This window comes from Sinohyriopsis cumingii, chromosome 12 (genome assembly GCF_028554795.1).
Source record: "Sinohyriopsis cumingii isolate HCF-2022 chromosome 12, ASM2855479v2, whole genome shotgun sequence".
In the NCBI taxonomy this organism is placed as follows: Eukaryota; Metazoa; Mollusca; class Bivalvia; order Unionida; family Unionidae; genus Sinohyriopsis; species Sinohyriopsis cumingii.
Genome location: NC_142972.1, coordinates 56,663,813 through 56,691,515, shown reverse-complemented (window position 1 = coordinate 56,691,515; position 27,703 = coordinate 56,663,813). Strand labels below are relative to the sequence as shown.

The 27,703-nt window shown below is 35.8% G+C and overlaps 1 protein-coding gene across 10 annotated transcripts in view; it reads left to right on the top strand.

The window, feature by feature from the left end:
• LOC149786508 (putative inhibitor of apoptosis) overlaps positions 1–27,703 on the top strand; it is an 80,599-nt gene that overhangs the window by 36,536 nt on the left and 16,360 nt on the right. For 8 of the 10 annotated variants that reach the window (XR_016424938.1, XM_089976995.1, XM_089976993.1 and 5 more), the window contains 6 exons: positions 18,116–18,768; positions 20,383–20,534; positions 20,783–20,825; positions 22,944–23,117; positions 26,685–26,860; positions 27,379–27,475. Coding sequence is in view for 9 of the 10 variants with exons in the window: in XM_089976995.1 (XP_089833121.1) it covers positions 18,252–18,768; positions 20,383–20,534; positions 20,783–20,825; positions 22,944–23,117; positions 26,685–26,860; positions 27,379–27,475 (1,159 nt within the window). In the remaining variant the exon portion in view is untranslated. Of the gene's footprint in view, positions 1–5,123; positions 5,232–14,902; positions 15,065–18,115; positions 18,769–20,382; positions 20,535–20,782; positions 20,826–22,943; positions 23,118–26,684; positions 26,861–27,378; positions 27,476–27,703 lie in introns of those variants that run through there. The other 2 variants (XM_089976999.1, XM_089977000.1) reach the window with 2 other exon arrangements.

The window sequence follows — 27,703 nt, the reverse complement described above, 5'->3', positions numbered from 1 at the left end:
TGTATATGAATGGATAGCACTGTTTAGTATAAGACAGAAAGGTCTAAATTATGTAGCTCATGTGAAAACCTTTTTATATTTGCATACAAACACTTTGGTGGGATCAGAATTTAAAGGACAAATGTTACTGGAGAGATAGATAACTTTTCAGACGTTGCCTTGTAAGTGCATACATATTCCATAAGGAAGTGATGAGATAAAATTTAATGGAAGAACTTTACACATTTATATAAGCATAAAGAACAATAAGAGCCGAAATGTAAATTGAATTATAAGTATGTTTATTAAGTATAACAAATATAACTGGAGAGTAGAGAATATTGGTTCTACCATCAGCCTTCACAATCTTAATACATTTCAATACTCAGTGAATTAAATATTCAAAAGCCATGGTTCATCATCTTGATATAATAAACTAAGATTTTCGCATTGTTAATTCATTAATTTAAATAATTAGTTCAGCATCAACAATACCAAACAAATTTTTAAAATGCGTTGTGATACAACTCTGCAACATCTGATGTTATTTTTTTGATCACTTATTAAAGGAAATGTGTTTGACAAATCTGTTAGGAAGTATCTAAACGCATGAAGAAACGGAGATTTGACGTAAATAATTTTGATCAGTCCATTTTCTTGATCTCATATCTCCATAAACTTTATTGACAGGTCCCATAATTTACAAGATGTTCTGAGCCTCTTTATGCAGCCAATCAGCCTGCTGTTTGCTAGACTCCAAACAGCATACCCACCTGCCCTGACTGAGGTGAATCGTCATTGTTATCATGGCTGATAGCCATGGCGGCATGCGCCTGAATGATGACCTGCTGTATCACGTGAATAATCAGGAAGTCAACTTCGTGAAAGCAAACTGGTGAATTCCCTACGCATCTCCGGCAATAATTCTTTATTTCGGGAGAGCATTTCCCCCATCTCCACGTGCTCCTTTTTCAGCTGATTACACTCGACCTTTTTTTGAACCTCTCTATGGCCTTTAGAATTTCGTCTGTGTCGTTTTTATCTCGACTATTTTAGCGGTTAAATTAGCCACCCCACCCCCTTGTCTGCATGACTGATGAGACCAAGTAACTCGCTCATCTGTAGTTCGTTTGGGGCTCTCCGTCCGCATGACCTACGTGGGAACCAGTTAGGCCATCAGCGGACTATCCCTGGAGTTAGACGTGGAATCTTAAGTCACGCTCACTTTCCTTGTCAAAAACCAATACATGGGGCGGACGGTCAATCTGTAAACGCGCGTGCTTAGGCAACACACTATCGTGGCCAACAAACCGACACAGTGTGGAACTTCAATCTGAACACGCCGGCTAAGAGCCTGAAGTCAATCGTCCTGCCAGCAGAGCTTCTACAACCCCCTGATAAAGAAACTGTATGTCGTAGTCGAGGTGGTGCCTAATCAGGTCTGTGCTTAAGGAAAGGTAAGCTCCCAAGAGTGGGTGAAGGCTTTACTGGTGTTGGCGCAAGAGTACTTTAAGGAGGCAGAGTTGCCAGCGAAGGAGTTGATAATCTTTCTTCGTGAACAGGTTTGCCTTGTTGCTTGACATTAAGGCCATATAATACCACTTGCTGCATGGATCAATTAGGTAAACCTTGTCAATGACAAGTTCCAGTATTTTCCTAGCTAAATCTATGTGGTTCTGTATCCCCAATGTGCAATGGTTAGGGGGCCCCACGGGTGCTGCAAAAGGGTCTAAGTGTGCGAGAAATTGGAAAATTTCTGTCACGAGCGAATCATTTCTATTGGGGGATGCAAACATCTAGCGGTTGCATTTATGCTGTTTATCTAGGCTCTGAATTACGTTAGCTATCACGTCATTATTTCTGGAATGATTGGGGATTGCTCTGTCGTCGCAGTGAAACGATTACACATTCATAGTTAGGCGAGATGAAAGGGAGGAAGACAGCTGACAGGCTGTCTGGCGGGTTTCATTTAATCCACAAATGCTGCTGCTTTTCTACATTTCAAAATATCAGCAGGATTATGGTGTTGGCAAGTATCTTTTCCTTGACACAAATAACGCAGAGTGCCCGGCCCTAAACAAAGACACTAAATGCAATTGTAGGGTTAAGGTTCTCATACATTCTTATATCCCACACCTTCATTGGAAACGTAATCATTCCGAATCGGAGCTAGCGCAGATACCGGCTGTATTTGCTGACAGGTTCTGCGTTGTCTTCAGCCGGGTGTTTGCAGAATAATAAGGCCCATTCACAGCAGCGGTTGTCTACGCTGCTATAGTTTTTAATTTTTTTAATGGTTTTATTTGGATGGGGAAATGTGGCTCTGGCCTTGGAACGTATGGTACTTTTAAAATTAGCAGCTGTAACGAATCGGAACTTACGACAGACCAGTCTGATCCATTGCCCGTAAACTTCTTTAGTTTTTCCTCAATATTGACGATGGCTGTGGCGATAAGGCCCTCTAAAGCTGTCTATTTTTAGCGCTTCTGTGGCTCAATTGCCACCTAGATGTATGGTGTTTGTTATAGTGGCATTTTAATCGGGCATATCTCACCCACAGAAGAAATTTCCAAGCATTGTGTTTTGAATTGAGGTTAATAATTTGAAACCTTTTTAAATAAAGATCTTCTGTTTTAAGATGTGTTTGAGGTCATTGCTTTTAGCAGCTTCGATGGGTTGGTTTTCTATTGGTTGGGCCCATTGATCGTGTCTAAGTAGTTCATTATGTTGGCTTTCCAGGTTGGCTGCGTCCTTAAAAAAGTCGTTGCGGGCTGTACGTCAACCTTGGTTATTTTTGATCTTTAGCGGTTGGTAGTGACATGGCCTTCCAGGTGGTCAATTCGGCTGTTGTCAGGGCGGCTTTCCGCATGGATCCTTGCTTGGCAGACTTTAATAATGGGCTTGTTGTGGCTCCGAGGGAGTCTCTGGGACGGACGTTGCCACTCGAGTGGGTACCTTAAATGCTGAAATGCTGACTATTTGCTCGGCTTGGGGACATCCGGTTGTGACTTCGTGAGGGTTTTCGGGTTTGCCGTTGGCGGCTGGGGTTTGTGGTCCTGGATGATGACGTTGACCGATGTGGCACTGGTTGGATGGCTGAACCTTTTGGCGCCTGTTGGTTGAAGAATGTTTCCCTGCTGGTGGGTTTGGTTTACGGGCCATGGCACTGACGACCATGATTGCATGCAACAGTTGATCTTATTCGCTTTTTTTAAGTGGCCCTCCCGGAAATAAAAGTTCATGTTTCATCCATTTCTTAAGCTTAATTTGCTCGCCATCGGTCGATCACTATCGTCACTGTATGACTAGGTGATATGGTCACGCGGCAAATTTTGGTAAATGAATTCCTGGTAGTTGATTGATCGGGCAGTATGCAAACTAATATGAATCTTTGTCTGACTAAAAGTTGGTCGCCAGTTATTGGTTACTGTTTACACTTTAGTTAAGGGCGAGGTGAGGCTATGTGCTCACAACCCGCTTCTAAATCAAATATTATTGCCGGTTTTTGCCAGTCCTTGTCGACTTCTCATTGAGTTGGGATTGATTAATGTGCGAGGGATTCTGCCAAGTCCGCTCCGATTGCTACATTCAAGGTTTTGAGGATTACGGGGTCTATCTAAAATATGGAGAGAGATAGAGAGAGAGAGGGCGAGAGAGAGAGAGAGAGAGAGAGAGAGAGAGAGAGAGTCACAAGTAAGTTGCTATCCAGTTTTGGGCGATGATACTAGTTGTTTATTAGTCTCAGCTAAAATGATGACCTTGATCCGCGGGAAAGGTCTTTTGACGTTAGTGAGTTTTTAAAATCCGTTGAGAACGAGTACTGCGAATACCCTTATCCATGTGCTTTTAAAGCCCTTCTTGCCCATATAATAGCCTTGATTCTGAGAGAACGTTTCATCATCGTTCTGATAATAGTGTTCACCCCAGCTGAAAATTAAAGTACACAGAAAATTTATAAAACGTTCTTGTGAATTTAAAGATGGACGGTATAATTTTACGTGCCCATTACCGCACCATGGTCTGGTTTTCTTCGTCGCAAAAGGATTGTTTTGAAAACTATGGAAATATTAATAAGCTTAATCAGAAATGAATACTCAGGACTTGATGCTGCTCAGGAATGAAATCTGTGGCCATGGATAATTATGATTTGTTTACAGTGTAGGCTTTAACGTGAAGAGAACTTCATTGGAAGTATGTATAGGAAGATAATTTTTATTTAAGATGGTTCATTTGAATTTTGACACACCGGGTATGTTAATAAACAGGGCAAATTATTGCAGTGCAAAACCGAAACATGAAACAAGATCTGTATGGGCCAAAATTAGCATGCGAGTGACACGACGTAATTGCCTCCGCTAGTAATATTTCACCGTGGTACACACAGTTCAACTAGAAATAACCACGATGCGTGACAAATGTGGGCTCTTGTTGTTTGAAGCTATACGTAAAAGCGAGGCTAGGAGATTCATGGAGGATCATGCAGCTTATTTAACATGGCTAGGGAGACAATTTATCTTTTGACTCTGCTCATGTATAATAAATATATAAGGAGTTAATATCTACAAAATTGGAATCATTACCGTTACCTATATAGGGCAGTCGGGAGATTTTAGCTGGTTTTGGTTGAAATATAAGATTACTTCAAACTCTAATATCTTGTAAATTATCGATTCCGATTTTATCCCACTTTGGATTTTACCTTAAAATAATACATGTTGAAAGCCTGCTCAGTGTTATTTTGAAAAGCCTAAAACGCACAAATGCATATGAAAATAAGACAGGCAAAAGCAATCGGAATTCGCTTTTGTCTGAGATGTCACCTAAAACCATCTTCTATGATTCAATGTGATCCCTTATGTGAAAAATAATCACATTGTTTTTAATAACGGCCTGGATATAGTTAATACATTATGTTTCCATATCGCTGTTTGTTGATAACAATTAATGCTTTAACAAATCACGGTGTCAAATTGATCTACATTGCAAAGATACCATGAGACCGTTGTAGACATCATCAATGGCGCCATCCTGAGTGAGACAAAGTATTGTATACAGCACCCCGTATTACCTTTTTAGTTTTGTAAGTATTCATCTTGTTTATTTGTCTCAAGTTACTGATCATTTCGACATCGCACATATGAAGTATAGTGTATCTTGTTCAACTGTAAGTGTACACCGGTTTAGTGAAATAAATGACCGATGTTTCCATCGAATGTGCATGTCGCTTATATATTTGGGTAGGCTAAAAGATGGTATGTATATGTTGCATATTAGTTATTGATTGACCTAGTTGGAAAACTGTTTAATAGAAAGGTTTGTTATTGGCTTTGCCATTGAATATAAATTATTTTTCAACAAAGGTAGCTTATGCACGTTATCTAAATTAAGACCACTAAGCCAGACGCATCAGTGTACAGTTATCAGTTGCGAATTTGCAGCACTTGTGTTACTAATTTATATGTGCTGTTTCTGCTCATTGAAGAAATACATAGTGGCTGAAACCATACAGTAATTATATTTGAGGTCATTCTTATTATTCCAGCTTGTAAAGTTTGTCCAGACCTAATGCTGGTCGGATAGTGCATGAGACAACACGCCTTTGACTGAAGTGGTACAATTCCTTCTTGTATCTTGTTCAGCTCGTTTGAAGTTATATATTGAACGTTCGTTGGGATCTTAATAGTCTATTAATCTAAAACTAACACTGATCAGAAATGTTTAAAGTCTCATTCCTTTTGCCTGTTGTTGATTTGCAGCTCTGCTGACCATGACATGTTGTCCGCCGTTTGTGCGGTACCACGAGTTTATTATTGCCACTACTCTTTAACTGGATGATTGCCATGCAACGTTTCATGCAAATTTATCCCAACATGAAACCTCCGACCTAAGGGAAGCTATCGACAAGTTTTCTTAAATACCCACAGTGGATGAACCCGAGACTTATACCCACGCGAAATGAGGTGAAATAGCAATGATTGGTATCGGTAAAGGCAATCCCTTTAGACCACTAGGCCATCCAGGGCCTCCTAATGGTCATATCGACATGTAGGTTTCATATAGTGAATTCTTATGATGTGTATATTGTATTAACTGAACATTATGCCGGTCTGACATCGAACTATGCAGCCAGTATAATCATCATTACATTCTAAGGGATGGTCATATTGGAATGGAATTTTTATCAAACGACGTCGGACGATATTTAGATGGTTGCAAACTATGATACCGATCTGACATCACATATACTTGCAATGCCTGTCATCTTGAATGGTTACTTCTCCGTATTGGATGGTCATGGCATGGGATTTACACCAAAACGTATTGTGATATCTAGTGATCATAAACTAAAGTGGCCCTCATTTGAAATTCAATATGACAGTGACGTGGAAAATCTTGTTATCATTAACTCTTCTGGATGGAGAGACATAATGACGTGTGGCCTTCACCAAAGGTCTGATGATGATGACTAGCTGTCATAAATGATACTGTTACATATCGAACATCCATTATGTTAGCCAGGGTGGTCCTCTTGAATATATTGTAATCGTTGCTCTTCGTTAATCAATGGTCACATATACATGTAGTTCACATCATATGGATTCCTAAGATGTCTAGTTATTACTAAAAGAAAATTGTGTTGATTTAGACATCCAGCATGTCTACAGCGTGGTTACTGAAAATATTGTTGTCGTTACTTTTTAATTGATAATGGATATTCATTTCGTCACGTATCTCCTATTTTAACGGAATTTTATTCTGTTGCACTACTATCCTGTTGTCTTTTATAAATCCGTCCTTTCCAGATTCACCTGTAACAAATATATTGAACAAACGGATGCTTTCTGAAAATGCTGAACCCATTATCTATTCCCCTTCCAATCATAACTGCTGTCGTGTCCATTCATGTTGTTGCTTTTTTTGAGTAGTACATTTTAATAATTATGCCAATTTTAATATTTATTATCGTGACTGATTTTGATTGTTCAAACAGTGCAAATTCTAGAAGATTCATTAATTATGTTTATTATGTTTATGCTTATTTAAGCTATCAAGACTGGATTCTTTGTTAACATCTGATGAGTAAGTAAAACGTTGATTGTATGCCTGCAATGCAATGACAATGTAAAAGTCCTTGTGAGTGCTGTCAGGTTCAAGATACAAGTTGTTAAAATTATGAACAAGCCTGTTTGTTCATTCAAATGACATATAAAATGAAAATTACCCACTGCGTGTTTTTAAAGTGATCACACGTGATGGGCCATAGTCCGATCAGTGACAGTTAAGTTGTTGTTGTGGTGTAGTTTTTGACATAAACACATCTCACTTTGCATTACTATGCTTGTAACAGTGCTTCCATGTTTCCTATCTAACAACTGATATCATATTACCAAAATTCATACTTATATCAATTCCACCAAGTTAGTTAGGACTTAGAACAACACAGAAAATCATCCAGGCAGAAGTTTAGATTCTCATCAAACTAATGTTGTTATAATCATTTCTTGTTTTCTTTTTTCTTTTGGGTGGGTAACTGTTTAATGCTACCGCTTAAAGGGAGACTTTTATCTAGCAATGCTTCCAATGCATATGCATGTGTTGCAAGATTTATTTCCAAGCCATTTAAATATCTACCATTCATCTAACTTATATTTTTTATTTGTTTAAACTACATTGTAGTTTTTTGTCTTGGCTCAGCATACTCTTATAGATATGTTTTTTAGTTGTTACCACGGAAAGCAGATAGTTTGCAAACTTCGAAGAATGTAACCGCGTGTATTGCATTGGTTAACGGTTATTGAATCAATAATAGATACATGATAACTTTGTCTCATGGATTCCATCAAGTTTTCGTTCACCTTTAAGTTGTTTGTGACATCATCTATTTCTCGGAAAGATCATTATTTTTTATGTAACACTGACAATTTATCAATGCTAAGTGTGATCATGGTTTTGCAAGCCACCATATTTTAATCAGTTCCATAGGTCAAATTTGAATTTGAAATTCGCTAAGTGTCATTTATTTCATTAATAAAATCAGCCATCAGCTCTCGTCCCAATTAATTCAGATGCAATAATATAGCATCATAATGTATCAGTGTTTTTAATATTATTTTCGTTACCTCATTTTCCCAGGCACATATTATCTAATTCTATTTCACTCTTTATGTAGCGAGGAAAACTGTTTTGCAGGCATGCTGGTTCGGTCTATAAATGTTCCATCTTCTCTAATGCTGGTATTTAGTCTACTGCTTGAATCATTCAGTAATCATTTGTATTTTACTATAGTGTAAAACAAAGTATCCGTACAAATATCAGGCGGAGGTACTAAAATCAACAAGAGCCAAAGCTCCCGTTAGAGTAATGTTGTTATATTTTTTATTATTATGAGATAGATGTATTTTATGTTTGTTGTTCGATACCCACAAAGTGGAGTTGCAAGGCACTATTCATTATTTCACTGCAATTGTATTACTTGAAATGATTTTAACTTTTAAGTTATGTTCTACACGTTTAGCATCAACACGCTCTTCGAGTTACCATTTGCAGTTCTTATCTCTTTGACATTTTCCTATACATTTCAAGGATGTAAAATGTCACCTGGAATTTGAAACAGCCATATGTCATTCTTTTCATTAATGTAATATAACATATTCGACTTTGAGAAGATCAGAAATATTATAATACCAAACAATAAAATCTATTCTCTTTAATAAAGCGGATACCTTTGTCATTTCTATTTCAGATAGATTTCTTTAAATAATTCTCTATCTCTGTAATAAAGCTATTAATTTGCAAGTTTAAAAGGGATTAATAAAATGTGTGCTTATAAGCATAGCCGTGTGTGTCGGAAACATTAGATATTTGGAGTGTATAACTCTTGAATTTAAATTATTTCTTCAGATTTTATATATTTTTGTAGGTTTTTCAAGTTATCTTATATATTCATTTGCTCCTCTTCCTGTAAAAAATATCTGTATTTTCAAAATCCCTTTTGTTGTTTGCTGTTTTTTGTTTCTGACTTCTTTTCTACTGGATTGGAGGGATTACAATCTATCCATGCTGATGTCATAGTGTCCATTCTGTTTGCATTATTCAAACAGTCTTATTAAAATTAGCAATAAAGAATGTATTTAATGGTCTTTAACGTTAATTTTTTATATCAAGAAAAGCAACTCAAATTAAGGCAAATAACGTCTATTTGTAGTAGTTGCCTCCATTGTTATATTGTTGGATAACTTCAAACAAAAGAGGAAAATGGTTCTGAAGTTCAATCAGAAAATTTTCTTAATCCTTCAAATTATAATATAAAATATCCTGGTGACATTTAAAGAAAAGAACAGTTAGAAAGGTTAGAAATGTATCATAAAGATTCTTTTCTAGAGATTTGAGTCTATGATAGAATATTGAACAATGAATGACAATATCTCTGAAGTTGTTCTTTTACTTGATCTTACGTAAGTTAGCATCACGTCATACCCCAAAGTCTTCACTTGTCTCAACGTTTTGATTTCCAGGTTGCGTTTCTTATGTTATATCCACTGTACTCGCTAATGTTCCTGGGCAATTCCTTAAGGTTGTTATCATTGTCTATACTCGCCTTATTTATCGCGTTATGGAGCTGTTCAACTTACAGATACAGATATTACTATTTAAATATATCTAAACAATATGTTGTAAATAAAAGTTTCCTCGTTGTCTATTGCAGCAATGCCTATGCGAGCTGTACTAACAGCAACAACTATGATTGTAGCTATCGCTGCTAATCCTAGTCCATCTCATAAAACTGATTTGTTTAACCCGCCTCTACTATATTTAAAATTATGCATTTTATTATGTAATTATCGGTATCCTTCATAAAATGTGAGATCATTATTGTCTATAGGCATTGAAGGATATGACGACTGTGCAATGTTTACTTTGTGATCCAATATATATGAAGCGACCGGTCGATCTTTGTTTTGCTGATTGACTTTATTGACACTTCCCATATTTTGATATGGGGACAAAAGCGAAGCATGCCATTCGCATTTGCCAGTCTTTAACGTTTTAGTGCGTACTCTTAGTTGTTAACACGTTTTTTGCCTTGAGTTTTAAAACATAAATGTAATCTTTTTTAATCATTAGTATACATTCTCCTAAAGAGATGCTACACAATTCTGATTTGGATGTTGCTATTTATTCAGTTACAGTTTGTAGTGTATTTGCTATCAGGTAGTCAGTTATGAACTAGTTGAAATGACTGGAATTATTAGCATTACTAAGAAGTATTGAAGAGTTCAAGGAACAGACACAACACAAACTTAATATAAACGAAGAACAATATAAATAGCCCCACATTGACTTAAAACAAATAAAGCTAGAAACTCTATTGTGAAAGGCTCTGCCTTTTAAAAAACTAAAAGTACATGAAATATTTTTGTGAAAATAATTTAATTGAAAGGAATAATTTTTTTTATTCTCGGTTAGTTTTGTCTAAATGCTCCAAATATTACAATTTGAAAGCAAGCTTTTAACCTAGCGCACGTCTACATATGTGGAGCAAAAACTCAATTAACTTTCGTGGCAATATCAAACTGATCAACGCAGAACGCACCATTCATGTAGGTTAAATTGTAGAGGTGACGTGAAATTGTGTCGCTTGCATGTAGGACACATCCACTTAGCCCACACGTACCTCCTTAAGAGTGAAGCTCACAGCGACTGTGTACCATGCGTGTACCTATCGAGAATTATCACATTCTTATTAGGCATATCAATCTAGAGTGTACCACATTTTTGTCAAGTGTATCCAATTTCACACTGTAAGACAATACTCCTTGACGTCAGTTTAATGAAGCAGCTTTTTGATGATGTGCTTTCTTTAAAGAGTGTGAATTATATAAGAACGTTTTATACTTTCCGGTCGTGGTGGGGTGTGTGCGACGTCAAGTTTATATACATTTTAATATACTTTTCTTGAAAAAGAAAATATTAACTTTATTTAGATGTGTTTGTCTTCATGCAGATGTTTAACATTTAGATTTTTTTCTTCACGGCGTTATACAGTCAGTTGTTCGGTATGTTAATGAACGATATGAGTATAAGAACAACCCAAAAAGGAGGACTGAGCATGAAATAGAAAACATGTTTGTGTTGTGATAGTAGTAACTGAAATAGTAATTGTTGATGTTGTGCAATAATGTGTTATTTTCGCTGTGCCGAAATTTCGGCTCTTCCGAACTAGCAACCTTTCTACGCTGTTTTCTGTTATACATTAATTTATCATAAATTCATTATTAAATGACATTTTTAGATAAAACTCTAGGATATTTCGTTTCGCAGAATAATATCGAACGGGTGTTGTCTATCTCCACCCACCTACTATTAATTTAAAAATAAAACTTATCTTGTAACAGAAAATATCTGCTTTATTTAGAAGTGTTTATCTTCTTGAAAATTGTGTAAAACTGAACATTTTTTGTGTGCATTATCTTTTCTTTAATCAGGAGCGGGCTGATATTCTTTAAATTATATTGTCCCAAATTCATTCTCTGCCTCCATATTTCTTCTTGCCAGATGTATAGTGTGTGACTGAACGGTTTGAAGTGTAAGAGCAACCTAAAAAAGAGGAATGGCATAGAAAATTGTTGAGTAATGGTAGCAGCAGATGCTTTTTTTTCTCATAATGCACTTCCTGTCTTACAACAGTTTTGCTTAGTTTTTAGTCAGACATTACACTATTATGAATAATTAAAAAACAAACCGTTTCAGATAGAGTTTTAGTGACGTACTTCGCTGCCATTGAGAACTATATTTTGAATCATTTTTGTCCACAAGCCATATTATGGAAGCGCAGTGAGACAATGACAAAATCAGGACATTACTGTTCGCTCCTGTCGTTAAATATTTGATGCAATATGCAAGAAGTGACTTGCCATACGGATCAAATTTATATGTATTCCTACACTACACTCGAGACAATTTTCAGGGGGCAGGGTCCAGTTTCGTAAATTGACCCCTGCCAAATTTCTTAACTTAAGGCTATGGTGTGACTGTTTCAGTTATTATTGTTTACTATTTAAAGATATGGATATATTTGTGAACTAGGTGTTCCTGGCTTGTGTGGTTCTTGAAATTGATGTCAGGCATGTACACCTTCCATAGTTACTCTGCAGCATGTTGCACTGTGAGCATCACATGATGTACAAAATGACCTTCGGACATGCAAATACCAGGTAGAAATTGGGGGTAGGGGTGCATAAACTTAGTCTGCTATGAACTGCCAGTGACTTCTTTGGTCAAGCGGATAATATTCTTATGCTTTTTTTTAATATAGGTATCCAAAAATAGGAACCTTTTTGACCTCACTTGTGTATTTAATATTTTATGATTTTGTATACTAGGTCACTGATTGCGACATTAAATTTGTACATAAAAACTAGCCCGTGCCTCCTTCAAGGATATATCCAAGCAATGCTTCGATTGACCGTTTATTAGGTATTGAATTACCTCTCCTGGTTTAATTATAGTCTGGTTCCTTGCCTTTAATGATCCCTATCTTAGTATAGTTGTTGTTGTTGTTGTAGGGTTTAACGCCAATTTTCAGCACATGATAGGCTATGCATGGCGGCCAGTATTAATGGTGGAGGAAGAACCCGGGAAAACCCTGGGAAGAACCACCGACCCTCGAGAAGCTACTGGCAAGCTTTCTCACATACCCACATTGGCCGAATCCTAGACTCGAACCCACGCAGACAGAGGTGAGATGGCAGTGATCCGTAACGGAGAGCGCTTTAGACCACTCGGCAACTCGGGGCCCCTTCTTAGTGGAGTACTATATAGGGAGCAAACATATATAATACCAGACTAAGATTTATTGAGTATAGTTTCAACGTTCTACCCTTGTTTCCTATTACACCAACAAGATGGTGTTCCGTCTGTTTCTTTTTATTAAATTATGTAAGTGGAATTAAAAAATAGGGAATATAAGGCAAAACTATGCGATATGTATATCAATCAGTCGTTTGTTTCGTTGTGCCGCTCAGGATATGTTGACGAAAGACGTCGAATGTATGTATTCTTTGCATATTCGTTTACTGTAGCTAGCGAATTGTTTTAATATCATTATTACATATAGATACACTCAAATATATCATGCAACTTGACTCATCAAGATGCATATTGAATTTGAATTTCAAAAATGCAACACGATGCGTGAAGTTTGATAATATTATTTGTTTTGTTTTCCCGGGGTTTTGATATGGAGTTGCATGTCATTAAGAATGTTGTCTCGACTAGAAGAGTGTCCTGATTCCAGGACCGCAACAAACTGAGTCAATAAAGATACCTAATTTTGAGGTATGGGAATCTTTCACCCACTGGATAGCTTGAATAATTATACTGTGTAGATGGAGCAGTTATCAGGTAGTCTCGTTCTCAACGCGATGCCTTCTTCTGGTATCACCGCTGCTGCTGCAGATTATCACATGGTCAGAGTTTTTAGAACCGTCCGTACGTATGGCGGTGTATTCCTTGTGATTTTTGCCAATTTCTTAGAGAACTTTGGACATTAGTTGTAGGGGTTGGTTTTTTTTGTTGCTATATTTGAGGGCATTTAAAGTTTGTTTTTTTTGCAGTGCTGTACTTCCATGGTTCTGGGTCTAGGAATATTATAATATCTGCTTAGGATGAGGTATTTTGAGTTCCCTATGAAAGTGATGTATTTTTATCCCCCTTGGAATAAAAAATCCTCATGTTTAAGATGCCGTTCATATATTTATGAAAGTCCTACTCTGTCTAAAAGAATGAGTGCTAATCATCGGTCCGTCATGGTAACATGTACTGTTAGGCGATGGTTCCAAAGTAATCTAGAACAAATTCACTGTTGAAACAAGCTGAGAACATTCAGTTAACTCAGTTGTCAAGGTCAATATTGCATCTACGCTGCAAAATAGTCGCTGAGTGTTTCAGCCAGAAATGTTTTATAACATAATTATGAACATTGCAAACTCTCTTCATTTATAAACAATTAATTTCTTACTCACACTCTGTTTAGAGCATTGTAAAATAAATAAAAATTCGTGGACAAATACGGCATGAATGAACTCTAATCAGCACTAATGTCTTTAATTCCTGTATATCTCTCTATTACTTGGAGTTTCCTGGCTTGAATCCACAAGCTCAGTTGTGATTTTAGGCAAATAGCCCTGCTATCGCTGTTCATTAATCCGAACACTGCCAGTTCGTATTGAAACTATGCAAACATTTTTGTTCTGTGCTGTGTGTGTTCATCTCAGTTATTAAATACAAAATGAAACCTATATTAATTAGTATTAATGACCGTTAAATAAAATTAAGAAAAGCTTCATTTCTGGGTCTACTCATATGACATTGGTTGGGATGAGTTCATTCCCTTTAGACCACACAGTTTACGGCTAGTCCGTTTTACCTCCCTTATAAACAGTAAAATGTTTTATGTGGTTTTAGCAAAATGTATCTATCCTATGTACCCAATGTCTTTGATTTAGCACTCGTATACATGTTTCATCAGAAGAGATTTCACCAAGTCTCGTTTTCTTTACATGAACTCTATCTCTCTCTCTCTCTCTCTCTCTCACACACACACACGCACAAACACACACACAGATTGAGAGAGACATATAAATACATACACATATACATATACAGAGGCGTAGCTGGGGGTGGGTGGGCAGGGGGTACATATGTCCCCGGGCGCCAAGGTACAGGGGCGCCAAAATGAGGCTTACAACGTTACATTATAATAAGTAAACAAGGGTAATATTCAAAAATGTGATTAAACGGGGAGGGGGCTGGGGCGCCAATTTTATAGTTCGTCCCCGGGCGCAAAATATCATAGCTACGCCTCTGTACATATATAAAGCCCTACATATATTTTTTCATCCATACATTCAAAACAATATGTAAATATACATACACATCTTTCTCGTGCGCTTTTATCATAAATTGCTAGCAAAAACGTGTGATACAATTTATTTTAAGACTAAAGAAATTACAAAATATTTGAATATTTAGAGACGGAAGAAGAGATCAGTCAAGGTCCATGTAAGGAACAAGTATAAACATGGTACGAAATATATATATATATATATATATATATATATATATATATATATATATATATATATATATATATATATATATAAAGAAATCATCTTGGGTTCAGTCTGTACGTGAAATGTTGTGTTCGTTACTTTAATAGGTCTTATATCAGTGAATTACTTTCACTGAACTACAATCGCTGGCTTTCACCAAGTGATTTATTTAGTATTTTAATGTCAAGTGACGTCCAATTTTATCTTTTTGATATAAACCACGTTCTCATTTTAGATCAAACCAAACGAACTTATAATGTCAGACTTGATTCAATTTTTTGTTTAGGTTTCACGAGGAGTGCGAATAATACTAATACTACTACTAATAATTGGAATAAACAATTATCATTACCATCATCGTTTTCATCAGCATTGTCATCGTCATCGTCGTCTTTATCACCATCATCATCATTATCATCATCATCATCATCTTCTTCTTCTTCTTCTTCTACTACTACTAGGAATCTTTAATATATTAGTCCAGCTGGTCACGAAAGAATATTTTTTTAAAATGTAATTTTAAATGAAGGATACATGGGCGGATCGATGAGATAGGGCTGCCCCCTAGAAAAAAATGAAACACCTTCTAGAGTGCGAGTGAATCAGAACGTTTCCTAGAGCAAATCTTCATTACGGTTAGATGGTTACAATCATGTCCTGGGGAAGCTTATAATTAAGGAGCTTCCGCGAGCTTTGCTTCGGGGTCCATACCTGGTGATACGCCCTACAGACCTCTTTCGCCGACTGATTTATTTATTTTTGTAATGTCAGGTCAGATGTTCTGATGTTTTTTCAGCTGTCGTCAGATTCCAGATTTAAGAGATTTAAAATTCTGCCAGAGGTATTTATAATGGCTCAACAAACAACAGAAATCGAATTTTCATACAAAAGAACTAGATGTATAAATTAAATTAACGTTGGAGACTACTTTATTAATATTAATGGCAGAAAAGCAAAATGTCCAGTCTGTATTCGACATTTTATTTGTCTGCGTACGTTAATGAAGCGATTTACATTATTAATTTAATTTAATTTATTAATTCAGTTATACTAATAAAGACTGTTTTATTATATATTTCATAATACTAAAATGTATCAGAGCGAGAAAATTTTAACACCACAGTGTCGATATCAGTTATGGACTTACTTTACTTTCCAATTTTGGAAATTTTTGTGCCCTTCTTTATCTTACTAAAACTTTTATTTCCAGACTAATGTTTATTTCATTTTCTTCACCCGCCCCTTCTCTGCACCTGTCTTCCTTCTTTGTTCTCCATAAGGCTGAATATATTTTAAAATGTGAAGATTTGTATACACCGATGTGCCATGGACAAATATGCCTAAAGACAAACCCCAAACAAAATGTAGGTTTCAAGTATTACCGTTTTAATTTTTGTACATGAATCATATAAATTATCAGTGACACTAATTGCTTGACCTGTTTCTTTTCGATATTCGTGTCAATCATGCAGTCTGTTACATTAGACGATGAAAATGGTCAACATTTTTAGAGAAAAAAACTCTTGATTAAATATTGCAATACAATTGTTTCAAGTAAGGATTTCAACTCTCATCACAATCATAATCATGCTTGAAAACGAGAAAAGAAATCGGCTACGGATGAGTACTGATTGAAACCGAAGTTAAATGGGAATCGAAATTTGGGTTAAGCATCTGTCTACCAACAAGACTGAATGCTTACAAAGGATTCATAGTTCCCTTATGAATGCAGAAAAAACAATAACAACAAAAACAACCCAAATCCTATAGGTAAACTCTCAGTCATTAAAACATTGAGTTTAAAGACTTGTCGCTTTGAAGTCTGTCACATACAACCGCTCTATATTATTTATACAGTGACCCCTCCCAACAATCCTCATTGCATGTAGGAAGAGTGTTGACGGAAATTAAAATCTCTTCTTTTCTGTATCGAAATATTCATTAATTTGCCATTACAACTTGTCGGAGCTGAATATGTAAAAACCATCGTTGTAAAATATCGAAATTTATTTTCATGGCTGCATGAGTTCAGTCAATCACTTTGGCACCGAATACGGACGAACATTCATTTAAATCCATGGTTTTTCTTTAAAAATATACTAAAAAGTAAATATACTTTTCTTTGAGCAGACATAAGGAAATATTTCATTCTTTGAATTGGAATCATTTTGCACTGTCACACCACTCATGATAATACAATGCTTTCTCTTCACTCGTAAAATATTTTCTTATATCACATAAATAAAATGAACATATTCTGTATGTATTTTGCGCTTTTTATGTCAGTTAATTCTTCAATTAACATTGGACACTGTACCACACCACTAAATATACTAGTTATTTAATGGGCTTATTAATGAATTATTTTAGGATAATTAGATCTGATAAATAAATTGAAGTTCGTTTTTTACGATCAGTACGTAATAGCACCATATCTTTACACTGCATGATTATCTCAGTTTGATTTTATACAATTTGGTTGAGGAAGTTCTGTTAGCGTCGACTATGTATTACTCTTTACCTGAAGTGTACATATTAAAAAGTCTGTATGTCAAGTATATTGATCTAGTTCTTGTTTATACTTTCTTGTTTACCAGTATACCTGATTCATTTATCTAGCTATACCATATTTGCTTTTAGACGAGGTCATTATTGTTATACATTTGATGAAATAAATATAATTCATTTATTGTTTTAGCATACGAGTTAAAAAAAAAGAGACGTGTGGTCTCTCATCCGTGTCCACTTTGCAACTTTTAACCGATATGACTTAATATGTTTGTGTCTTATGGTGGTTTAAAGTCATTAAGTGATCTATGATGAACCGGGGAAAACTCCGGGCAGAACCAGGGGAAGTTACTGGTAAGCTTTGTTACATACCAATATTTATGTAGTAAGGGTTAGTAATTATTCTTGGTTATTGTTGTTTTTCTTCTAAAATACAAAATCATAACAAATGTTATGTTGGCCTTGGGTTAATTATTGTTATTAATTTATTTTGTCTTCCGTGACCTTTATTTCAGTTAATGCAATATGTGATAAAGGTTTTGAATGCAACGGCTCCTACAGCATCCATTGAATTGTTATGAAACTATGCACATATAGTGGCTATCAGCAGCGGATATGCATGTTGATCAATAACTCACACAGAGCGAATAAATGTCGCAGACAACACAAACTCCGTTGACATCCGGAGAAATTCAGTACTATATTGACCATCTAGTTCAACCAAATGGTATGAGTTTAGCTGATGCTAATTCCGGTGGAAATGGCTTCAGAAGCCCAGCTGTTAGTCAATCAGTCCCAAACCTACGCTTGAATTCTGATCAGTACGCCCATTTGGAAACTTCATCGGTACAGAAAACGCAAATCATTTCACCAACCTCTCAATATTCTGTACAAATTAATGTGACATCCGATAGTGGGTCATTTACACAAGCCGAGTCTATTACCAACCAAAATTTCTCTCAAGTGAAGGTACAGGTAGAAAGTAGAGTAACTGAGGGAAATTCGAACGTCTCAGACCTATGTGAGGGATCTAACACAGAAAGAGCCCAACGGCCACAGCATGCTTTATTTGAGGAATACATCAAACGCAGAGCATCCTATGTTACGTGGCAACAGTTTGCGCTATTCGATACGGATTCGCTGGCTCGTGCTGGATTTTATAATACAGGTAAATGGATAAAGACGAGAATAAGTATGTATGCGCTATTCAAAGCAGATGACATCCTGTTTGTGTATTCGTGAAAACGCGAGTAATGTCGTGCAACTCGTTCCCAGATAGAGATTTTAAAGTCGCTATTACGGGATTTGGGTAGTGGAACACACACACACACACACACACCAGATACTCAGCTCCTGGTTCGCAACGTGGTAAATATTAAGATATCTACACTTTAACCATATATACAGCTTTGGGAAGCACCATGTAGTCCTGACCACTACGAATTTAGTGAAGGACTGAGTGATGCTGAAATATAATCTTTGTGAAACGACTAATATTTTAACATGAGTTGGTTACTCTCAAATACTAGATATAGTTTTGGTTCAAGCTATCTTGATACATTTGCAAGCATTTGTGAAATGGGAGGATGATAGCGTAGATTTGCGAAACAAAATCCGAATTACATTCTCTTTGAACTAAAGTCGCCCATAATTCATATGACATGGTCTCTATAGCGGCCATTTTGAAAGTCTCTTCACCAATAAACCTTATTTGGGCTTTTTGATTCTTGAAGATAATACATTTTGTTTAGCTAACCTTTCTCCAACATTTAACACCACATAGTTTGAACGTCAGCCGTTCACCAAAACTTTTTTCTAAGAATTCTAGAGCAGTTTGTTACGTTGACTTTATATTGTCTGTCTGATATTTCCGGCGGTTAAAATGCTTTATAATTACAATGTTAATATCATACAGTTAACGTGACAGTCTAGACGGTGTTTTGGGTTTTCCCACACTTGTTTTAAACAATGTGAAGGTCAAAAACGATATGAAATACAGCATTATATAGAACAAGTATTAATAGTACCAATCTTCGTCTTCAAACTATTAATGAAGTCCTTTTCACCAAACAACGTCATAAAATAATGATTAGTCCCACCCATCATATCATAACAAAGCCACATACGGTCAAGGAAGAATATGCGAATATCATCAGGTCGATCACCAAAACATCAGCCTAAGATAGGTTGGAAGGATATTAAAAAGCAGACTTGATGTTGGAATTTTGAGAACTCTATCTTTTAAAGATTACTCATCGTGTACCATGTCTCCCAGAAATTTGTTTGGAGGTACTTTATCTTCAATTGCTATATTTTAGAAAGAATATTTTATGATTGATTTAAGCTTTGTTGTATATTATTCGTTAAAATACGACAAAGTGAGTCTACAATTTATACATTGTGTTCAGCCATGCATAGAGTGGTTTGAACTACCCGCAAATTATATTTTAAAATCGCGTGACCAATTTTAGCACGTTTTTCATACATTAATCGGACCACAAATTGCATACATCTGCGACAAAGACTGTGGCTTTCATCACTTCAAGACCAAAATATCTTTGAATGATTCTTGTTATTAATTTTGTCCAACTTATAAAACATATGTATACAAATGATTTTTATCTGCCATTTAAGATCTATGCCATTAGGAAAATAGACAAAACAAAAAATTTAAGTGACTTTTCGCAAGACATAGCCACAAATGTAGATTAGATTTGACGAAATGCTCTTTGTCCATAATTGTTGTATCCAATGTACACAGTTTTTTTCATTGAATTTTAAGGAAAAGGTACCACAGTTAGGTGCTTCTTTTGCGGCATAGAACTTACTAATCTTTCACCAAATGATGACCCTATCCTTGAACATGTACGGAAGTCAAGTTCCTGCGGATATCTGAGGAGAGAGCTCGAACCTAGAAGAATTGCTGAGTACCAGGTATTCTTATAAATGTTGTCTATCTATTAGTAATTATAATTACCAGGCGTTTCCGTAAAAATGATGGGGATTATTTAATTAGCCGAAGGTACTGACATAACGTCGCGTTTCGTTAGTCAACTGTCGGTAAAATAATATAAAGAATGATATGATTCGTCCATTGGGAAATAATCTATATTTGTGTCCTAGGCTTGAGATGGTAATACTTTCTTAACAAATAATGACAAATCTGGTCTTTCTTTTTTCAGGAGCGGATTCGTAACGAAAATAGTGTTTCTCATGAAAGACATGGTACGTAAACATTTTCTTCTACTTTAATAAAATGATTTCGCACACATAAAACATAACACAAGACTCGTATGTATATACACCTTTAGCCTAAACAAGCTGCGGGTGATGGGACAAGGTGTCGATGATCCTCCATCATTCAACATTCAGGACTTTGAGCCGCAGGTAATTGATGAATGTGTGTAATTGTGGTCTCTAATCACAGACAATATTTCCTTCGAGAGTGAACTTAATAGGCACTTTAGGAAGGCTGCTACCACACTTCCAGATAAGCAGAATGATAATGGGCCAATAGCAAGCTGATGGAACATACTAAAGTCCAACTATACAAAGCTTTTGTGGTGAGTACAGTCTTAAATGGGAGCGAATCCTGGATTTTTATACATAACAAGAAAGAAAACATAATGCATTCCGCATGCGCTGTCTCAGGCGCATTGTTAACAATCCCTAGAGAGACATATTTCCAAACTGCACAGTGCTTGACAGAGCAGGATCACAAGCATTACCCTTCATAGGCAAAATAGATGCATGCGTTATTTGGGGCACATTTCCAGAATGACTGCCGCGTTCCAAAAACATTATATATGGGGAACTAGAAGCAGGGAAAAGACCGATAGGAAGACCTCATATACGCTATAAAGATGCACGCAAGAGTTACGTAAAGGCAATTGGCACTCTAACAGACACTTTGGAAAAGGTTGTCTCCGGTAGGCATGCGGGAAATATGATGTACAGGAGTGACCAAGTACGATTGGAATCTTAGGCGTAAATCAGAAATAAAGATTCACAGAAAGGCCCAGAACCAATGAAACAAACGAACTAAAGAATACATATACACTAAGTGTGGCAGAGGCTGCTACTTTCGCATCGGACTTTACAGACGCAGTAGATACTGCCACACAGATATCAATATCCATCGGCTCAGATCTAATGTTTCGTGAGACTGACGGATTCCTACTATATAGGTGAAAATGTACGACCCTGCTTTATTATCAAGCTCACAGCAAAGAGAACCAGAGCCATGCGACTTGTTTCTTTGTTTAGGTTGTCCCTCCAAGAGCAAGCTGATGAAACACAATAAGGTCAAGTATACAAAGCTTATGTGGTGAGAACACTGCCATATGGGAGTGATTTCTGGAATATATATATATATATATATATATATATATATATATATATATATATATATATATATATATATATATATATATATATATATATATATGTGTGTGTGTGTGTGTGTGTGTGTGTGTGTGTGTGTGAGAGAGAGAGAGAGTTAGACCTTTTCTGGCACTTAAGATTTTCATACCTCATGTAGGTCATCAACTATTAGAAATGCCGTAATGTTTCAGTTACTTGAATGTTTTCATATTTTTTTTTCCTTTTTGAAGCCTTTCTGTAATGTTTGCATATGTATTTTCCTTCTGTAATCGTATACGTATTTCCTTCTTAGCTCATAAATTCTCGATTTCATATACAATCTGTGCAATTCTAGATTTCTTGTTTTTTAGATCTATCATGTGTTCGTCTACATACCTTTTGTGGAGATTCGGTTCTAAATAGGTCTGTTTAGATTTACATTTAAATGGATCACTGACGATAATTTCTACTTTGGGAACAGATTTTAATTTGTATGTACAATTCTCAAATCGTTTCTAGTTTTGTATTTTATTTCCATTGTATATATTTTCTTTGTGTTACAGTTATTATTTATCTCCGCTACATGACTGGTTGAAGCGCTTGAAATTGAACGACTTTAACTCAGTTTCTAAGTTAAAAGCTTATAACTGGTTTCGGTAATATTTTTATGCGCCACGGTTAGTTTTCGCTTTTGTTTTCTTTGACTTTATAATATGGTTAGTAATCATTGATCAGCATGATAATGTTGTATTGTTAATTTAAGGAGATAATCTAATGAAGTTGTTTCCAGATATACAAACGTTATTAGACCATGTCATCGACTACATTCACGTTACTGTCCTTAAGTATGGAATGCAAATATGGTGTGCATAATGATCGTATGAAAATCCTCATAAAATTGTTACCTTTGCAGCTAAATGGACCAATCGTTTAACTTTTTCTTAGACCTTGCCATTGACTTCGTTTATTTTTCATGTGCAGTTCAAGGATCATTTACAGTGACATCGAGAAATCCTGGTTTGTGGACTAAATCGGACCATATCCGAAGTCCGCAGTATGAATCCTACAGTATCCGATTGTCTTCGTTTGCCAGCTGGCCGAGTGACATCAGGCAAAGACCCGAAGAGGTGGCAGATGCTGGTTTCTATTATACAGGTAGTACATCTTGCCAGGAGTTGATGTGTATTCATATTCGTCTGTACCCTCGCGATAAAACATGTCGTTCTGAGTTTCCTCATTCTAAAGTACAGCCTTTACTTTCACCTCGTTAATAATGAATGGTTTTATTATCAATGGTTGCTGTACAATTGATTATTTTATCTACAAAGATCTGAACAAGTGACATACGCTTGTTGCGATTTTACTGGTAGTGCGTCTTGTCCTGTATTTGTTAACTTGAAATTGCTAAAAAAGGCCAAGAACATATTAGTCTATATATATTCCCTCGTGTTAGAGCAAGCCGTTCTATTATCCTCCCTTTTATAAATAAGTCATATAAATTGCTTTATTATTCGCACTTAATTTAGAAAGTGAAAACTTCACCAGACTATCAAACTTACATGTGCTACTATCCTAAACATTCTTTGGTAGAAATACCTCCAGCTTAATCATTCTCTTCAAATTATTAAATAATAATCTGCAAACACTGTCAGCGCTGATGCCATAATCAGTTGTAATAATCTTGTTTTAAAATGCTGAAATTAGCTCGAGTGCAGAATATTGACTATTAAATTTAACCCCTAAAAGTTCCGTCCCAATCAATAACTATAGCAAAGAATCGTGTCCAATTTCCGATCATAATAACATATCTGACATCTTTATCCAAACTCTTTAATGTCAAAGTCTTCTTTTTATTTACCATGAATGACGATTTGTATAAATTAAACTAAATTTGTAAATTCCAAGTTTACATTCCGAATATAATTCTCATTTTCACACCAGAATTTATTAGCGTTCTTTTAATCGCGAATGCACAAAGATAAAAATGTAACCATGTTGTATCAAACGATGGTTACTTAATATGCATATTTATCTAGAGCGATATATGGAAATAATTTTAATACTTTATTTCAGCGACAAAACAGATTGTTTTAAGCGATTTATGATATTGATTTGAAATTTGTTGTCATAAGCTTTTTTGATTAATTTCTTCTACGTGGCTAGACCGTATAAGAGCAAATCAAGGCGATCATTAACAGAGCATATGTTAGCATAAACATGAACATTGCATACCTCCTTTTTTTCTCTTCGAAAAGTATTGTCTGCTAAGATTGTATTTACTGCAGAAATTTAAATGCTTTTATTAATAACAACTTCGCATCAGATTCTAAGGGACCAAATTTATTTTTGTTTAAAATGCCACTTTAGTGTACTTCCAGATTGAAGATACTATATTTACTAGTCTTAGCTATGACTGGCGATTGTTAAACGCGTGAAATTCGATTGATTAAACCATACAGTGCAAGTGAATTTCCATTGAAAATAATGGGTAAAAAATTTAGAATCTTCCGAGTGCGTATTGACTAATCTCGTATTTTTGCAAAATGCTGCTTAAAACTGAGATAATACATAATTGTCTGAGCAGAGTGCGGCACTATAGAAAGAAGCAAAATTGAGTTTTGCCTTTGCCGGAAGGACATGAAATAATTCTTTATGAGGATAGAGTTTTGCATGCATAAGGAAATGAATGGCCTTGTGGGGATTGTTATTGTTGGGGTGGGATGCTCCCAATATTATATTTAAATTATTATAGAAGTCCCACCCAGGCTCCATTTGTTGGAAGTTAAATTTAGTGACAGATAGATGTAAAGCTTCGAGCGGCCCCCCCCCCCCCCCCCCCCCCGTCAGCAATGCCGACGGTTAGATGGTTAAATATACAAAACGGTTGAAATTCAATGAATGACAATTGAATAACAATTCAGTAATCAAACGACTCAAATTTCCAATTACGCTCCTACGGCTCGACCCTTTAATAAGCCTATTGCAACACTGGATTAGCAGTGTGAGACAGATTTCCACCTGTCCTTGTATTTCTACTCATCTTTTGTATCCTTTCTCTCTCCTTTTTCTCCCAATTCCTTCTCCTCTTCCTCCTCGAACTTTCTCCAGAATCCCTTTCCTCCTCCTCCTCGACACTTTTTATACTCCTTCTCATCTTCCTCCACTTCCTCTAGACTCGTTCTCCTCCTCCTTCACTGCTCCCACGACTAGACTTATGTCGACTTCGACTGTCTCGGTTAGTCTCAATTCCATCTCCACCTCTTGATGACTCAGGACTCAATGAAACCGCAAGTTCTCTGTCCCCTAAAAAGCTTCCTTTTCGAAGCTGTATCGTTCTTTAGAATCTACCTCTCTACGTTTTGCCGCCAATTTACGAGTGGCTTCTTCTCGGTGTAAATCCGATTAATCTGCAATTCTTCCTGGCAAATAGTAAATGTTCACTTGCGAGTTCGGAAAGTATCGTTGGGGTCTGAATTTTAATCACACCCTCTATCTCAATTTCGATTGAATATCACTGTCAATCGATCCAATCAAACGTAGCGGACAATGTCCCTCTTGCTATTTGTCAACGTGGAGACGGATAAGAATACTCTCCGTTCAACCCGTGGACTTTCCCTTTGATCTTAGACGGACCTTAACGCATAGGTGTGAAGTGGTGCGATCTGTCGCCTCTGCCGATTTAAGTGTCCGTTCTGATGCTGATACTGTTAATCATGCTTAAGTGTTCAACACTAAGCTCACGGAAATCATTAGACATCAAACACAAGGCCGAGGTAAAATCTCAAGACAGGTAGATTATAGATTATACATGACTTTATAGCTGGGGCTTAGCAAATGTTGCAGGCTTGAAAAGCCGCTTACATCACGTAGGGAAAGGAGAAGATACAGGGTTTGAATGAGCGATTTGGGACTAAGATATAAGGAAGGCGCATGTAGCAAAAATATGAGTACTACATGTACAGAGTTTTATGTATATATTGTTTTCACTACACCATCTTCTTATTACATTTCCGTTCAGGTCTCGTTAACTTTATACTAAATAAACCGGCTGTATGGAACAAATCTTGGTGATGTTCAACCCGCCAGAATGACACAAGCCAATTTTTTTTATTTTGTATGTTTGTAAAGAGGTTAAAGAATTTTTCTAATATGTTCTAGAATCTATGATGACTTGGCCCAGGTTAGTTGAATTAGACGAGATGCAGTGTTGGATTGTTTGACGATTATTCGGGTGTATGTCAAAGCTTCCAGTATCAGAATACACGAGTTCAACATGCATGCCAAGATCCTTGTGCTGGTTCTTAAACGGAACTTTGTATTTGCAGAATCTTATAGAGTACAGATAATTAGCACAAAACTTATGATCATATCAGTCTCTCTTCTCAGTTAGTTCTCTTTTAAAGTAACACATTTATTATGCTAAGATTTATTTCTGACATTATTATTTATATTGTATTAAAATATATTGATATATGAGACGTTTATGCATTTCTGCTTCGTAGTTTTAGGTAGTGTGGTTGTTTTTCACTTTGTTAGAGTGGCTTCCGCAAAAAAGTTATAAATCAACCATGAGAACATTTTGTACGTTTGTGAAAGAGTTTGCTCCAAACGTGATTTTATTCGACCAAAAGTTCCGAAGGTAAGCTTAAACAAATTGAAAAAGTAATTTATGTGTGCATGTCAAAATGTCACTGTCTACATATATTGTATTCTTAAAATCAGGTTTACAAGATACAGTCCGATGTTTTGCATGTGATGGAGGACTTAAAAACTGGGATCCTGAAGACGAACCTTGGGTTGAACATGCGCGCTGGTTTCCACAATGCCCATTTGTGAAACGTGTAAAAGGGCAAGAATTCATTGATCTTGTGAGGAGAATGACGGAAGATTCAGATGAGGTATACAACAGTTATTATTTCTACAAGTTCTCTTTATATACATATTCATAAAGGGTATTTTGACTCAAATTATCCATTTTGCATCTCTACACTGAAAATGTCAACTCAATAGAGAATTTGTTCCTATGTAACAATTTTGGTTTTGATAAATTGAAGTTAAAGTAAATACAGCTAGAATTTATATATAGATACTACAGATAGATATATTGTCAGTTAAATGTAATTCTGTTTGAGTTATGTTATTTTTTGTTACTTTTAAACACTTGCCTGCAACTAAAATCACATGGCTGGTTTTATTGTCTGTCTATTGTATATCGCGTACAAGTAGCCTAAAACTAATTTTTCTATAAACTTTACCTTTCCTGTGTTTCACGGACGTCAATATGCTATTTTACTGTCATTTCAATAAATTCAATTATATATATATATATATATATATATATATATATATATATATATATATATATATATATATATATATATATATTACAAATCATGAAATCATGGTTGATTTAAAGGAGGAAGATGCAGTAGTTCATTCAACGTTTCAACCGAATAATCCGATGGCAGATGCACCTAGTTTGAGAAATGAGCTGAATCTTCATCTTGATCAAGGTAATATGTTTATACTAATTATAAAAGAGTTGATATTCAGAATTTTATTAGAATTGTTTAGGTTGCTGTGATCAACATTTGTTCACGTGATGTGGAATTTCAACTGCAAAACATATCAACTTATTGTAAGATTTGTTTACATTGTAATTGTCTTTACTTATTAACATTCGTTTGGATGGAAATGGACATTATTTTTAAAAGATGCATTTTCATAACTCTCAATATAAA